General features: G+C 49.6%; 1 protein-coding gene across 2 annotated transcripts in view; it reads left to right on the forward strand.

Annotated features, from left to right (window-relative positions):
* Positions 1–926: 926 nt before the first annotated feature.
* RBL2 (RB transcriptional corepressor like 2) overlaps positions 927–17756 on the forward strand; it is a 48831-nt gene continuing 32001 nt past the window's right edge. Inside the window, exons 1-4 of one of the 2 annotated variants that reach the window (XM_066584039.1) lie at positions 927–1203; positions 2955–3085; positions 3895–4095; positions 6736–6800. In XM_066584039.1, the coding sequence (XP_066440136.1) occupies positions 1039–1203; positions 2955–3085; positions 3895–4095; positions 6736–6800 (562 nt within the window). In that variant the 5' untranslated portion in view covers positions 927–1038. Of the gene's footprint in view, positions 1204–2954; positions 3086–3894; positions 4096–6735; positions 6801–13507; positions 13693–17756 lie in introns of those variants that run through there. The other variant, XM_066584040.1, reaches the window with a different exon arrangement.

Below are 17756 nucleotides of genomic sequence, written 5' to 3' on the forward strand. Positions count from 1 at the left end.
TGTCACACACAGCCCAGGACCCAGAGGAGAAGGGAGAAACAACTGGGCTCCTATGGATTCTGCTCCAATGGATGCCCCAGTTATAGCGCAGAAGTGTGAAATAAAAGAAAAAAATGACATGTGAATTACCCCCAGAGGCCTCATATGACGTCATGGAGGACACCAACCAAAACTGTCACCGTATGCGCCCTGTCATCCAAAACTATACCAAATTTTTATCAAAACGTCCGAAGCAAAATGAGGAACCCGTTCCCATACTTTATTTTAGCGTAAATATACGAATTAAAAAAGAAATACAGCTATAAAATAAAACAAAAACTTTTTTTTTAGCTTTTTGCCCCCAATAAAACAAACAAAAAAAAAAACAGAAAGAAAGATATAAAAATAGTCTTATATGTCACGGGGGTAAAAACGCAGCAAAACTATTTGAGCAGCTAAAAAAAAAATAGGGCAGTAAAGCCACCACATGGGTAAAGTCCCTAAAAAGTGCCAGGCCATGAAGGGGTTAAAACTCGCGTGCCATTTCCCCGCAGTCTCCCCCCTGAGCTGCGGTACAGGCCGGCTCTGCCCCCTGATCACACCGGTCCTTACTGCCTGCTGCATTTCTGAGCCTTTATACAAACAAACTCAAGGAAGCGCCGAAATCCTGAACATGTGTTACGCTCTGGCCAGGAAAGGGTTACCTCTAGCTGGTGTGTAGTAAACACGTGACCATAACAAGACAACAGTCTACAAGTAGTAGGCACCCAGGCTGCAAGGACCAATAGGAAAACAACGTGTCCCATCCCTAACCAATGGTAGAGCTAGACTGTGTTACAGGTCCCGCCCATTCCTCCTCTCCTTCGGTGGGGGCGGCAGTACGCACTTTACGTAGCGCTATGTAGATAGAATGGTTTAGAATGACAACCTTGCCGTAGCTCCGGCTGTGAATGCCCTTGCGCTCCTGTCACTCACAGCCATTTAAATGGCTACGCAGTGTCAGCGGCGAAGCTGTGTGTCTTGTGAGCTGCGCCGGGGAAGCCGAGGAAAGGCCTGAACATGATCAAAGAGGAGGAAGAAGACGGGCCTGCTCCCCAGGCCGACGAGCAGCAGCAGCTCCGCCGCCGCTATGAGGAGCTGTGCAGCGCGCTGAACATGGACGAGCGGGCCCGTGCGGAGGCCTGGGAGAGCTACGCGAGGATCAGCCAGAACTACACGCTGGAGGTGAGGGGTTAACAAGGGGCTAACGTTGACTAATGCCTCCGAGGAGTGCTGCCCCCTGCGGGGCTCTGGGTGCTTGCAGATCCTAACGCGATCCGGCTGACGATCCTGTCACGTGACTGAAGCCGCCGCGCAGCTGGTGTAGGCATCGTTCACACAGGCGTGTGCAGTGCAGTGGGGATAAAACGCATTGCTGTCACTGCACTGGTTTACAGTGTAGCGCAGTTAATGAGCATTGTGCTGCATACGCCGTACAGGGCCGTGCGGCAGAGGAGCACAGCGTGCCGCCGCCTAATCCTTCTGTTGACTCCGCCCTCCGCGTGTCCGTAATATGTGAGGGAATCGCGGTGGTGTGAATAAGCCCCTATCTAAGGAGTCGCTATGTATACTGCGGTAGCTCCGGGAATTATTATATATGAGGCGGTTGGCTGGGAGGCGTTACGGATTGAGGCTCCTTCGCTCCGGCATTTATCATATCTTGCGGAATATGCCATATGTTTCTGCGAGAGTGAAGGAAACCGCGATTTCTGCATACCATTGAACGCCTCCGTGTGCCGCGGATCCGGCCGTGTGAGACCGCCCATAGAATGCACGAAAAAGGAACTTTAAAATAGTTTTTTAAATGTAGCATGCGTTCAGGGCGTTGTCACGGCGTCTCCTATGTCGTGTCGCCTTGTGCACGCGTTCTCCCCGTAGCACATGGATACGGCACGGACTCCCAGCCAGATCTCTAGTGGAAACAATCGGCCATATCTGCAGCTAATGCAATAATACTGGTGTCACTATACCCGTCCTCATATAACACAACATTGGCGCAATAGACTACATAACCAGTGGGCACTTATGGCATGAAACCTCCTAAGACCAGAGCCGGCCCTGGGAGCGTGCCCGTGGGGCGATGCTGTTGCCAGGGGGTGTTTGTTGTAGTGGCTGACAGCTGCGGGGTTGTTGTAAAGCCTGGTACACACGCTGCTTGTTGGGACTTGCCGGCAGCTTGATGCCGTCTCCTTGGAGAGATGCTGGCAGCCGGGGGGGGGGGGGGGGGGGGCTCCTGCTCCTGCACAACCCCCCCCCCCCCCCCCCCCCCCCCAACTGATGGTGACTTATCATACGCTGCGCACTAACCACATATCTGCAAGGGGTGAGCTAGCGGGATATATCCCAGGGCGGATATGGGACCGATTGGCATCAGATTTGCAAGTTTGTTTAATAGTAATTGACAGAGAAATGTAATAAATAAAGTCTTATATTTGGCGCTGTTTAAGGCCCCGTTCACATTTGTGTTTGCACTCTATTACAAAAACGGAACGGAGAAATGGAAACGCTCCGACGAAGGAACCGACGCCAAACTGACTTTAAATAAATCCGTTTTCTTCCCATTGAAATCAATGTTGGAAAAAGAAAAAATGTTTGTTTCAATCCGTTGCGTCTTTTTTTTTTTTTCTTACAGAATCTTAAGTGCGTTTTTACTACATGTTTTGTGCATAAACGCAGGTCAAGCGAGCGGATGGCGTCACCATATTTCTTGCTGGCGCATAGTAGGCAGCATTAAAAACTCTGCAAAACCCTGCGTACATCGTTTAATTCGCCCCATTCAGTTCAGTGGGCGATGCCGGGCATCTTGTTGCAGGATACCCATCTGACACCAGTGTGGGTAGGATGCCCGGAATAACTACTAAAGAGGGCGTCTAGGAGGGTCATCGGTGGGCACTTATGTCATAGAGATAACACAAAGGAGCTGCTTTATTTTGCAGGGGAATGCGCTGCACTGGCTGGCATGTGCATTGTACGTGGCATGCAGGCAGTCTGTGCCAACGGTGGGCAGAGGAACAGTGGAAGGAAATTACGTGTCTCTCACCAGAATCCTCACCTCTTCAGAACTCAGGTATTATGTGCTGCAGAATAAATGTCCGCTTGCGGTCTGTAGGGTCACAGCGTGCGCCCCGATCTGTAATCTCTTAAAGGGGCTTTCCCCTTAAAGACATTTATCCCCTATCCACAGGGTAGAAGATAAATGTCTGGCTGCTGGGACACCCAGCGATCCTCAGATTTGTGCATCCACATGTGGTCCACATGAGTGACTACTGCTCTCCTCACTTGCGTGGGACGGAGGGAGATCGATGCGCTCAGAAATCTTCCTCCCTCCCGTAGAAGTCAATGTAGTGGTGATCCCATGTGTGCAGCACCGCTCCATTCACATTGGACATTTGCAGTGCGGATATCTCAGGCCCCCCAGCGCTCGGACACTTATCCCCAGTCATGTGGAATGGAATTCTATGCACCTTATCTACAGATAGTTGAGTCGATACAATGACATTTGTGCATAGTGTTGGTCAGGCTTGTTGGGCTCTGTTCACACTAATGCTGTAGTTATGAACGGAGGCCAGGATGCTCTGCCAGATCTGTTGTAAGACTGATGCTACTTCTGTATCTTCCGCTCTGTCCTATGACAGACTTATGGTATGATGGGGTCCGTCTGGGTTCTGGACTAAATAGTGCAGCGTGCTATGCCATTATGTGCAGGCGCCTCCTGCCCAGATGTGACCAGGGCCTCACTGGGTCTGGCTGGTTCTGCCCCGATGTCAGTTGCTTTGACACATGCATATTTTGCTCATTAAACATGAATGTGAATCCTGCCTTGACGTAGTGGTGAACAAACCTTACGCTGCTACTTGTTGTGTTCTTCCCTCAAAGCCTGATCGAGTTCTTCAATAAGATGAAGAAGTGGGAGGACATGGCCAACTTACCTGCAGAATTCCGAGAGAGAAATAAGAAGCTTGAACGCAATTTCACGGTCACCGCTGTACTCTTCAAAAAGTATGATCCCATCTTCCAAAAGATCTTCAAGAACCCCCAAGAAGAGCCGCCCCGTCAGCACAGGGGCCGCAAGCAAAGGTAGGCTTGGGGACGGCTCTGTTTGCTCTGTTCTTCTCCTGTGCATTCAGGTTTACCATTAGTTATCCCCTTATCAAAAGGCGCATTTCATGTCCCGATGACCAACCAATGCTTCAGCTTTTTTGTTTTCCATCGTTGCATTCCAAGAGTGATAACCTTTTAATTCTTTCCAGCAATGTAGGCCCCCTGCACACGGGCGGAAATTCCACGGCGGGATTTCCCGCAGAATTTCCACCCTGCCTACCTGCATAGGATTGCATTACAAAACACTATCCTAGACAGACGGCCGCGATCTGTCTGCGTGAAAACACGCGGATAACAAATTGCAGCGTGTTCTATTTCTGTGCGGGTCTCCAGAATTTTCTGTGCAGATTTGGGGATTTTTTTTTTCCCTTTTTTTTTCATTTTTAACTGCTTTCAACGTGCAGAATAAATGTGATAAAATTTATTCTATGGTTCAGCACGATCCTGGTGATACTAAATTCCTATTTTTTTTATTTATTTTTTTAACGCCAAAAATACATTTTTTTTTTTTTTTCCTTTAAGGATGTGTTTTTGTGTTGCCGCATTCCACGAACTATCAAAAATAATTTTGTTTTTCCATCCACAGCTCAGTAAGGGTTTGGTTTTTTTTTTTTTTTTTTTTTTTTTTTTTTGTGGAATGAGCTCTAGTCTTAATTTACCTGATTTTGGGAACATAAGACAGGGTGTTTTTACCTTTTTTTTTTTTTTTAAATAGAGGGAAGATGAATTACTGTATATACTCGAGTATAAGCCAATGCACCAAGTTTTACCCCCCCCCCCCCCCCCCCCCAAAACCTGGGAAAACTTATTGACTTGAGTATAAGCCTAGGGTGGATTTGCACTCGAGTGAGGTCCGTGTACCATTGCTTTCAATAGGGGCCGTCACTGCTGCCGGCAGCCCCATTGAAAGCAATCAGCTGCAGTGATTTTCGATAAAGGCTTTAAAGGGGTGGTCTCGCGAAACCAGGTGGGGGTATACACTTCCGTATGGCCATATTAATGCACTTTGTAATATACATCGTGCATTAAATATGAGCCATACAGAAGTTATTCACTTACCTGCTCCGTTGCTAGCGTCCTCGTCTCCATGGTTCCGTCTAAATTCGCTGGCAGCTTGCTTTTTTAGACGCGCTTGCGCAGTCCGGTCTTCTCCTTTCAGCACGAGCCGCTTCAGTGTGCTCCCCGCTACAGCTCTTCTGCGCATGCGCAGACAAGCTGTCACTGCTCGGGAGCGCGCTGGAGCGGCCATTCTGTACCTTCCTCTGTTAGAGGAAGGTGCAGAAACTGGAGCTGCCGTCCGGAGAAGCCGCCCAGCTGTCCTGCCGTCCAGGTAAGTCATGGGCCGGGGGGGGCTGCCGCTGCGCGCGGGGGGGGGGGGGGGGGGCTGTCGTCGCTGTGATGCGCCGGGGGGGGGGGGGGCTGTCGTTAGGCCGGGGGGGGGCTGTCGCTGCGATGGGGGGGCTGTCGCTAGGCCGGGGGGGCTGTTGCTAGGCCGGGGGGGGGGCTGTCGCTGCGATGGGGGGGCTGTCGCTAGGCCGGGATCGCTGTCGCTGCGATGGGGGGGCTGTCGCTAGGCCGGGGGGGCTGTCGCTGCGATGGGGGGGCTGTCGCTAGGCCGGGGGGGGCTGTCGCTGCGATGGGGGGGCTGTCGCTAGGCCGGGGGGAACTAGCGCTGGGCCAGGGGGGTAAGTGATGGGTCGGGGGTGATGGTCACTGACAGGTGAAGGCCCCGGAGCCCAGCGCTGGGCTCCGGGGCCTTCACCTGGGCTGAGGGTCTAGCGCTGGGGAGCCGGGAGCGTAGCGCTGGGGAGCCGGGGGCTAGCGCCGGTTACCTGCTGCCTGGCGGTGGGTGACTGGTCGGCGGCTGCGGGGCGTCTGGTCGGCGGCTGCGGGGCGTCTGGTCGGCGGCTGCGGGGCGGCTGCAGGGCGTCCGGTTGCCATGGAGACACAGCTGGCAGCGTCTCGGGAGCGCGCACGTCGGGCTGCAGCGAGCGACGGGGAAAGAGCCGGCGGCCATCTTGGGGAAACTTTTATAAGTTGCTGAAACGCTGGAACGGTAAGTACGAACCAGCTAGGAAAGTCATTTACAGGGGTAATTAGTAATGTATGTTTAATTAGGGGGATTGGGCAAAAAAAAAAAATCACTGCTTCCTCGAGACATCTCCTTTAAGTATAAGCCCTTCCCTGAAAATCATCCCTAGCTGTAATAAAAAATAAAAATAAGTACTCGCCAGCACTGGGTCATTCATTAAACTCAATGATTTTTTTATTTTTATTTTATTTATTTATTTTTTTTATTGCTCAATGCAAATTTGACAAATCTGTCGTAGGCCTCATGCCTACGGGCGAGTCGGATTCTGCATGCAGGAGCCCACAGTAAAATCCGACCCTGCTGGCGACTGCACATATGTACCTCCTGTATCCGTTTGTTTCCAAATAACTGTATACTACATGTACTTGTCGTGTTGTTTCATGTCCCCCGCCCCTCTCTAAAATGACCCAAAGTGATGGGTATAGTCCCGGTCGTTCTTCAATCTGTACCTGAATAGGGATCAGCCTTAGTGCAGATCTTTGTCTCTGTTTTTTTCATGTCTTTGTTTTGCTCTGTCATTCCAGGCGCCAGCCCTGCACGCTATCCGAGGTGTTTCACTTCTGCTGGGTACTCTTCATCAATGCCAAAGGTAATGTAGATGGACGGGAAGATTATAATATTCAAATGCCAAAGTGGTGCTGAATTGGGGACCGTGTGAGCGAGGCCATCAGTATAAAGTATTTGACACTCCTTCTAATCGCACTGGTTGTGGTTGACACATAAAATCGAGCACACAGCTATGTAATCTCCACAGACTAATATTGGTAGCCGTATGGGTGGTACTGAAGAGCCACTGACTGCAGTACCACCCATACAGCCAAGAAACGCGCATGAGATCTGTGCGTTGTGAGATGCACAAAACTCACATGGATATGAACCCCAGTCTTTTGAATGGCGTCCTAAACATGTGCGATCTTATCATGTTCCTCAGAAGACATCGCCCATTGATTTCAATGGGGCCTTTAATGCATCACATGGCTCTCATATGCCGAGCGATGCGCAGTCTCCCATTGAAATCAATGGGGAACACTTGTATGAGAGGATCGTAACTTCACAGATGCGATGCAAGGCATTTGTACCTGAAAAACACCTCGCATCTGCGGGTAAATCGCATGTTCACAAACGTGATACTGGGCCTAATTTTTCTCGACCCAATATCACGCTCACCCGTGTGTAGGTAAGCCTTAGGCCTCATGTCCACGGGGACAGATCCGCAGCAGGTTTCCCCCACGTGTGATCCGCGCCCCATAGGGATGCATTGGACACCCGCAGGTAGTTAATTACCTGCGGATGTCATTTTTCCTTGAGGCGTGGATTGCGTGTGCGGGAAATCACCCACAGCATGCTCCATTTTAGTGCGGATCTCCCGCGTGGACGGCTCCCGCAGGCTTCTATGGAAGCCGTCCGGATCCGCGGCACACCCGCAGCTCAATTCCTTCTCTCCGGTGCGGGAGAGCAGGAGTTAAAAAAAAAAAAAAATGATTATGATATGATCCAGCCCACTGGGTTGCCCTTCATCTCAAAGTGAGTCACACTGGACTGCCACCCCAGGCTCCTCGGCATCTAATGCCTGACTGCTTACTGCAAAAAAGCAATGATAAATGTGAGGTATTGGTTAATGTTTTGGCCAAAATACGTAAGTACACACGCCCCGGACAAGAGTCTTCGTTTTCTTGTGAGTCCCTACACTCCATATAGCAATCTGCTGAGAAGTGGTGTTTTTGTATCTACCTATATACTAGTACAAAGATATACAAGGGTAACCATGGCTGCTGGCTGTGATATTTGGGGAGTTCACAGGGGTAAATCTGCGTTAAATGGTGCAGATGTTGATGCAGATCTTGGTGCGGATTGCTTTTGCTTATTGGAAGCAGTGAAATTGACAGTCTGGGCATATAAAATCTGCATCACGTGTCAATTCATGCGGCCAATTTTTGTGGATGAGATTTCCTAAAATCCTATTCACAATGCTTGTGCTCTAAATACTGGGGATTTGCCTAATTTTTGTTGCAGAAAATTGTCAGCATTTCCTACCTGTGTGAACATGCCTCCAGTTATGGGACGGCGCCTATGTCACAACTTGGTTTGTGAAGCTTCAGATCTGCTAGAGTGTAAGTGCTATAGTGATAAACACAGCACCGCCATGAGGCCATACAAATAACCTGTGCTCTGTTGCATCGCTCGCTACAGACATCCACACCAGAACATGGGCGGCTTCCTGAAATGGCTTGCCATGGTGGAGCAGCTGCACACAAGCCCAAATGGCTGGAGTGATATAAAGCATGCCGCCACTCAGATCTGAAGCAATGCCATCTACTGGGAGACATAGTAACATTGGGTGGAGGAGGGGTACTGTTTGGCCCCTTAGCTCCAGTGGAGGGTAATGTTCTGCTATATGCAAAGACATTGTAGATAATTGTATGCTTGCAACTATGTGGCCACAGTTTCTAGATGGTCCGTATCTGTTAGTGAATTATGCTCCTCTCCATACTTGCAAATAAGGAAGATGGAACAATACCTCTGCAGCGCCACCTATTGGAGGCAGCATTCCTGCAAGTCAGTGTCTGACCCTTTATACAGGTCCTGTCCATACAGACATGGTTTGTTGTGGAGATACTCCATTAGCTGCATAGAGCATTGGCCTTTTGGAATGCCAGTTTTTGGACCTACACATGCAACATCCCTGCCCAACTTCACAAATGCTCTTTGGGCTGAATGGGCACAAATTCCCAAATGCAGACTTCACATTCTTGTGGAAAGCCTTCCCAGAAGAGTGATAAATCACCCCGCGGAGTACGCATGACACGCTTTCCATAGGATAACTATGACAAACACAGCCCAATGTACACGAGCGGAAAATGGCACGCGTCTAAAAATCGTGGCATGCCGCGATTCTTCACGATGAACCTATCATGAAGATAGGTTCATCGCGGAATATCACTAACATTAGTGCTCGCTATATTCCGTGCCGGCCGTAAACTCAGCCTAGCAGAATCTCAGAGGGGCGCATTATTTGGATGTGAGACGTTGGGTGGTCGTATCGATGGCCATCTGGGCCATTCTGACTACACTATTAGGAGGTGATTAGACCAGTGGATGCATAAAGGCATGTATACAAGGCCAGCAGGCTCCGGATGCCCTCAACAGACAGAGGATTGTCTGATCATCCAACAAGCACAAGCGGCTCAAACTGTTTAGCAGTCCGCCATCCAAAGACAGGTGGTCTCATTGTTAGACCTCTGTGTCTGTCGTGACAATTTCCAGGCACTTGGCTGAAGAATATTTGATCTCACGGCACCTATTACATGTACGGCCACTGACACCCACCCACAATCGCCGCTGTTTGCGTTGATGTCATGAATGATAAAACTGAACTGCTACAGAGTGTCACCGGGTTGTCTTCAGCGATTTTAATCCAGGTTTAGTTTGGGCGCTGACGACGGCCGTGTTTGTGTCTGGAGATCTAGGGGAGAGCGCCTCAGTCCTGCCTTGGCTGTGGACCGGCAATCTGCGCCCTGCTGGTGTGATGGTCTGGGGGGCAGCACCGGACAACTGGGCACCCCTACCGTAGTGGTAAGAGGGACAATGACAGCTCAGCGATATGTTCAGGACATCCTGCAGCCACACGTGTTCCTCTCATGATGGCTTCCAAGAGGCAGCAGGATAATGCTTGATGCACACAGCAATGGTACGGTGACCAGATTTTCCTAAGATCAAAGCGGGACAGAGGGATGTGGTCAGTGGACGGGGCTTATCACAATGTATGGTTTTTACCTTCGTTGTTAAAAAAAAAAGGTCCGGACCATTTTAAAAAAAGACAGAGCAAATTCCGAAGCATTTCCATACCCAAAAAATAGTCAAAATCCGTACCGTTGGTGCGGGTTTTGACTGGAATTTGGCCATGTACCAGCCGCTGATTTAATACTATTCGGCACTCCTCCAAAGGCTTCCTGCTGTCAGCGCTCCCAAGCTTCAGATTTCCAGTGTCCTGTAGTGGCCTCACCTGATCAGCGGCGCCACACCTGACCAGGCTGTTGGTGAGGGGGAGCATCACATGTTATGAAATCGGCTGACTTTCCAGTCAAAATATCCACCTGTTGTACGGATTTTTGACTCTTTTTTGGATGCGGAATTTGTAGCGAACATTACAGAACGTTGCCGCCATACTCTAAGTCAGGTTGAGGTATGCTGGCACATGCAGAGTGGCCTCATTAGTAATAGCGTCCCCCACAGTGGCCTCAGTAGTAATGGCATCCCCCCATAGTGGACCCTCTGACAACGACATACTTGCCTTCTCCTAGTCTTCATAACGCCACTGCTCATTTGCTTGGCACTGCTGCGGAAAGAAGTGTGTGTGCCCGGACACTCCTCTCTTTTCTCCTCCTGCAAAACCAAGGAAGAGAGCTCAGGGGAGGATGACCTCAGGTACACACACTGCCATCAGTATGTCCATCCCGCAGCAGTTGCCGCTGAGTGATTTTCAGGTGAGGAGCCGCGGCACCCCAGCTAGTAACCGCCTCCAGTTAGGGTCCCGAAAGCAGGGCAGGGACCCTGGGGAAAGCAGAACAGTCCCACCTAAAACAGGACGTCTGATCAGCTTAGCAAGTGTATCACAGGAAAGCCTCCACAACAGGTAGCCACCGAAGTGTGACAATAGTCGTCAGATTTATCACCAGTAAAACGTGTGGGGCCACCTGGAAATTTGGCTTTAACAGCCTAAGGCCTCATGTCCACGGGATAATTTACATTTAAAATCTGCAGCGTTTTTCCCGCACGCGGATCCGCGCCCCATAGGGATGCATTGGACACCCACAGGTAGTTAAATACCTGCGGATGTCATTTTCCCCTTCAGCCGCAGATCTGCGTGCGGGAAAAAAAAAGCGACATAACTAGAGCCTCCATGCCCACCCATACCACATCTTGTATCTAAACTACAGATGGTACAACAGGGTACTAGAGTCTCCATGCCTGCCTGTATCACATCTTGTATCTAAGCTAGAGGCAGTACAACAGGGTACTAGAGCCTCCATTCCCGCATGCATCACATCTTATATCCAAGCTAAAGGTTATAAAAACAGGTTTCTAAAGCATCCATGCCCGCCTTTATTACGTCTTGCATCTAAGCTGGAGACGGTACAACAGGGTAGTAGAGCCTACATGCCTGCCTGTATCACATCTTGTATCCAAGCTGGGGGCGGCCCAACAGGGTACTAGATCCTCCATGCCTGCCTGTATCACATCTTGTATCTAAGCTAGAGGTGGTACAACAGGGTACTAGAGCCTCCATGCCTGCCCGTATCACATCTTTTATCCAAGCTAGAGGCGGTACTACAGGGTACCAAAGCCTCCATGTCTGCCCGTATCACATCTTGTATCCAACCTAGAGGCGGTACAACAAAGTACTAGAGCCTCCATGCCTGCCTGTATCACATCTTGAATCCAAGCTAGTGGCGGTACAACGGGGTACTAGAGCCTTCATGCTCGCCTGTATCACATCTTGTATCCAAGCTAGAGGCGGTACAACAGGTTACTAGAGCCTCCCTACAAGTGTTTAGTTTTCCCAATAAATCCTCCTTTTGCTCTGATGTTGTAATCCCTTCCTTATATTAGTGTTACAATCACACAGAGAAAGTTTCATTAGGTTCCGACAACGTCTAGTGTGTGCATGTGATGGACTGTGGAAACTTATCCGGGCACCAAACTCTTATGAAAGCTAAGAAAAGAAAATCTGTGTTGCCCATAGCAACCAATCACAGTGCAGCTTTCATTTCTCATACTTCTGGGGTAAATGAAAGCTGTAATTGGTCACTATGGGCAATAGTCTGATTCTTTTTCCTTTGACAGCCTTCATAGCGGTGTATTGTTGGGACAGCTCTCTGTGCCCTGCCCTGTATATAAGCCATGTGGTGTGTATCGGACAACTGTCATGTATTATATCTGTGTAAAGGAATGAACAGATGACGGTGGCAGGACGACGTGTCTTCTTGGCACAGTGATTGGCACTCTGTGTGCCAGGCCCTCTGGCGTGACATTGTGCTTCACAGTTGGCATGTGACAGCCTAGCAGTGTAACTTGTCTTCTGTTCTGCGCAGGATGTTGTAGGTCGGCTCTGCCTGTTGTAGACGGTAAATATCCTGCCGATGGGGACGGGAAGCTCTTGTCTCTACGTTCATTATGGCATTTTATTCCTGTAAATGGGTAATAACTGTAATATAGCGCACAGCTGACCTCCCGCTGCAATGCCGGGATTGCAGTGAACTGTGGCCAGTCTACAGAGTGTCCCCATAAGTGACAAAGGCCGCAGTATGGCAGCCCTTTGTTTGCCGGGACTAAAAAATCCTTCTCAACGTTTTTTGTGCGGTATTTCAATTGCCATCCAAAGTCCCCTTCACACTGATGATCGATGTCTCCTTCAGGCCTGTGCCGCACTTCCTTTAATATGTGTTAAAAAAATGTAGCATTTTTTCAAGCGTCCGTGTTAGAGAGTGGCCTTACTCTTGTGGTCTATATTCGCGGAAGGTAAAGTCTATGGGCACATAAATAAATACAGATGATCCTCACTGCGTTGTTACACATTGCCAGGAGCCTGTGGGGAAACCCCACATCTATTGGGCCTTTATTATGTTTAGTTTTTTCTTGCACACGTGACAAAAGATGCAACACGAACATTAAAAAATTCTCTTATACACCGTGAAAACCGCATGTCTGTCATTGTCCATTGAGTCCTTACACAGAGCCTGGGGTCTAATACAGAGAGATAAGTCGGGATGGGATCCACCATCACTAACTAGGCGAACGGCAGGGATAATCAGGTGAGGGCACAGAAAATCTGGATGACTCGGGAAATATGGGTGAGTTGCCTGAGAAGGACTTAATATGGCACACAACCCATAAACGGGTATTCACAAGAGCTTCTACAATATGCTTTAATAACGTCCTACACTGCACTATATGCGCCAAACCAAACCCACGGACAGAGGGCTGCTTCTTGCGCCCGTATTCTATACTGCATTCCTGTGAGGGATTCCAAAATGATTTTATTAGACTCCGGTTTCTGCTTCCTTAGATCTCCAGAAAAATGTGAACCCTGCCTGTGGTGTGCAAAGGGTTAATGACGCACTCGCTTCTTGTAAGCATCAAGTTGGTGATCCAACGGGTTGTTTAATTCCCCCCAGCAGTTCAGCCGGCACCAAGTCCAGCATCTCTGCTCGTCCTGCCTGGCAACCAGACACACACAGGGCAAGTTTGGGCTTGTCTGGTAAATCCTCCCTGCAGTCCGAGGCGGGCAAGGGACAATGTGCTTGTCACACAAGCCAGTGTGACAGCTGCTTCACATTCACTGCTTCCCATGTGCTGCGAGTCGCCCTTACATCAATGGAATCTAAGTGACGTCTCTTGAATCTGGTGGCGGTGGTCTGGTTAGGGCTCGGTCTGTCTGCAGCCGGTCTTCTCCCTGGAGCTGTCTGTATGCTGGGGCGCGGGTATGTACCATACTTCTTGTAGATCAGGACTGTGCTGTAATGCAGAGACTTCTGCTCATAGACAATATCAGAAGGCTTGTGTGCACAATGCTAGAAAGGCTTAACACCTTGACCCACTGCTGACTCTGTGGGCTCTACTATCCTGGGGGCTAGGGGCTGCTCTGATCACAGGAGCACTGAAGCAGAAGGTCCCTTCAGGGGTTTGTCTGCTCGTGTCCAGTCGCTGTGCAGAGAGTGGTGCCTATAGAGGTAGTAGTGTCAGTCCGGAGCCTATAGCTTACAGAGGTTTGTCCAGACTGGTTACTATCCGAAGGGCTCATTCATAATCGTTGCATGCGCATTATCTGTGTGATGCATGTGTTTTGGTTTTTTTTCCGTTTTTTTAAATATTTGTATTGTACCCATAGTTGCTGCAATTTTTTTTTTTTTCTCCGCTGTCTCTTGGCAACATGAAAAATGCAGCGACTACACCTGCAACTGCTATCCGCTGTGTTTTTATGCGATCCCTGTGACTTTAAGGCTGGGGTCACACAGGATGGAATTTCAGCAGAAGTCTTGCAGAATCGCTGCATCGAAAAACCGCAAGATTTCCGCGGGATAAGTGCAGCTTCAATACCTGCGGCCTTTAGGCTGCTGTGAAAATGAGAAAAGAATTGACATGCTGTGGAATTGAATTCCACGCCGCATGTCAGTTTTCGTGCGGCTTGTGCGCAGCCTGTGAACAAGATTTTTGTACTTTTCTGGCTAATCCCTGGATTAGGAGCCGCGGGCAGAATTGCTGTGCGCACTTTCCGCATGGAAATTCCACGGCAATTCCTCCCTGTGTTGACCCAGCCTAAGGCCGGCTGCACACGGCCGTGACGGGCTCCGCCGTGGAATATTCCGCGGCGAAGCCCGACACGCCCACAGCATCACGTGACACGGCCGCCCGTGTCATGATGCGGCAGCGGTGGGCGGAGAGGCGATTTCACGCTATCTTCCGCTGTGTTACAGCAGCGGAAGATAGCGTTAGCGGACGGCTTCCATTGACTGCAATGGAAGCCGGCCGCATGTACACCCGCGGCAAATAGAGCATGCAGCGGGTGAGGACGGGAGATTTCAAGGTGCGGAATTCTGCGATGGAATTCCGCACCGTGTGCCCTGAGCTATTAGGTTCAATAGAACCTAATAGCTGCAGGCAACGCGGCGGAAATTCGTCCATGGGAAGGAGGCCTAGGCATAAGGGGTGATTTTTGGCCCATAAATACAGACAAAAATGGGACGTACTGTTTTGTTTTTGTTTTTGTTTTTACAAAAACGTCAGCACTGAAAGTGTAATGGGCAGCCTCATTCCTGTTGAAGTCAATGGGAGCGCTGCCTTCTATTACACTTCTGGCTCCTTATTGCAGCAAGGAACAAATGTCCGAGCCAGGAGTTTATTGGGGGGTGGGGGGGATCGCCATTACTATTGGGGCCACTGTGTGTTTTGTTTACACGGGTCTGATGCTGGTCAGGTAACAGCTCCCCGGGTTGGGTGACGCTGGTCGGGTGCGCACCGCCCCGGGTTGGGTGACGCTGGTCGGGTGCGCACCGCCCCGGGTTGGGTGACGCTGGTCAGATGAGGCCAAAACAGACCGCTGGAAACTGAAGGCGGTGACTGCTGACAGCGGGGAAACCTATGGAGGAGGTAAGGGGGAGCGCCGCATAGTATGAAATCAGCTGTGGACACGTGACTGCGGATCCACACCAATGATGCCGATTTTTGACTGCTTTTTGGATACAGAAGTGCTGCAGAATTTGCTCCTTTGTCTTTTTTTTTAAACTGCCCTGTACATTTTATAATGATGGAGGTAAACTCCTATGTTGTGATAAGTCCCGCCCCTGACCACACCCCTCTGTCCTGCTTTGACACTGGGAATATCTGGTCACCTTAGTTTGCTGCATATATATCGCAGCGCACCCAGCGCCCTGTAGCCGCTGCCATTCATAGTGAATAGCGGCTGTGCCATGCAATGAGCGCAGCTGTGCAGGTGAGGCTCAGCCTAACTCAATAAGGCTGGGTTCAGACAGGGTGGATTTGCCATGGAATTTCGCTGTGGCCGCTAATCCCGGGATTAGCCAGCCATGTGGACGAGATTTGTAAAGCCGGGGCTGCGGTGCGGATTCCCGGGACGCAGCACGTCATTTCTTTCTTTTTTTTTTTTTTTTTTCCCCGTTGCACCCTCGCTCCTTTCTATGGAAGAGCAGGCCACAACGGAAAAGCATATGTGGCAAAGCTGCTCCAAAACCCTTGGCTAACTGCTGTGGGTTTTGAAGTTGCGCTTATCCCGCGGAAATCTCGCGTTTTTGGGGTTTTTTTTTGCTGCAGCAAAGCCACAAGATTTCCACAGTGAAGCCGTCCTGTGGGAACCCAGCCTAACAGTAGCAGGCTAATGCAACATGGGTTGGCTCTGCTACATCTGTAGCTTAGGCTGCAGGCACTCCACCCTACCAGTCTCTGGTGACTCTTGTATGTGTATGGTGGCCTCCTAACTTCCCCGACAGAAAGTGGGATCAGGATCGTAGAATCTCAGTGCCTGATCCTGTTGTTCCCCTGTAGATAAGTCCCGCCAGCGACATAAGACGCTTGAACATTCGTGTATATGGGAGTACCGGGAAAAATGCCGTTATAAAATAGCGCTATCTGCTGGCTAAAGCCAGTACTGAATGAGGTGACATGTTGGTTAGGCTCCGACAGCAGAGAGGCTGGCAATATACAGTAAGAGAACCACGACGGACGTCTTCCAACATCGGAGCTGTACAGCCTTAAATCATAATGTCTTCAGACGTCAGACAGTGGATTGGAAAGGGGTAATATGCATCATTAGTCTTAGACACTACTTGCTGGCCAGAAGTGTCTACATGGGCATGTAGTGTCTTAGATCAGTGTTTCTCATCTCCAGTTCTCAGGGACCCCAACAGGTCATGTTTTCAGGATATCCTATAGTAACCCCTGTGGCAATGTCTGAGGACCAACAATAATTACATCACCCGTGCAATACTGAGGACATCCTGAAAACATGACCTGCTGGGGTTCCTGAGGACTGGAGTTGGGGAACACTGTCTTAGACTACCGATGCATGCTAATGTCAGGGTGCACCGGGTAGTCAAAGAAATGGTGCCGCCGTCTTTGTTTGTCCTGGACCAAGTGTCACTTAAGGCCATGTTAACATGGGCACCCGATTTGGAATGTTCTATTTTCCTGGAAATATATGCAGAAATCAGCAGATTGACCTCATTCGATGGATTCCGCATCAAGAAATGACATGACTTCAATGGATTCCCATTGAAATGAATGGGACACTATTAAATGTAAATTCCAGTTTCTACTGTAAGAGGCCATGTGGACAGTGCTGTAGAGCAGGGGTCCCAAACTCCAGTCCTCAGGGACCGCCAACAGGTCATGTTTTCAGGATTCCCTCAATGTTGCACAGGTGATGTAATTATTGTCGGTGTCTCAGACATTGCCACAGGTGTTCTTACCATAGGATATCCTGAAAACATGACCCGTTGGTGGTCCCTGAGGACTGGAGTTGGGGACCTCTGCTGTAGAGTGACGTCCACCGCAGGCTTATAGTACAATGCTCATGGATGGCTGTGGCACGATGCAGATACCTCCACGGCGTGGCCATTGTGTCATCAGTTTATAGTTCACACACACGCGGACTTGGCTTTAGATTTTCCCCGACTCGCAGGGATGTCTGCGGTGTCTGAACAAGGCCCAGGGGTGCAGCTGAGAGTCCTGACAGGCTGTGAAATAACACTGATGTAATAAATCTATTGACAACCATTATCTTCCATGTGGTCTCAAGTATTTATTACACTGCCCGATGGCATGCTGTATCACAATGCGAGACCTTCCATGGAGTTAGTGATACAATATTGTGTGTGCTGCCTCTGTGCTACAAACTTGCATTCCTTCCATTGATACAAGTGTAAGACCTTGTTACATCCAACTTCCTTCCTTTCTTTGCTTGTGCTTTCTAGTATTACCAAGGGGGGCTTCTGGATCCATGAACTTTATAGAGTAAAAGGTCTTTACCCTC

This window comes from Eleutherodactylus coqui, chromosome 11, assembly GCF_035609145.1.
Source record: "Eleutherodactylus coqui strain aEleCoq1 chromosome 11, aEleCoq1.hap1, whole genome shotgun sequence".
In the NCBI taxonomy this organism is placed as follows: Eukaryota; Metazoa; Chordata; class Amphibia; order Anura; family Eleutherodactylidae; genus Eleutherodactylus; species Eleutherodactylus coqui.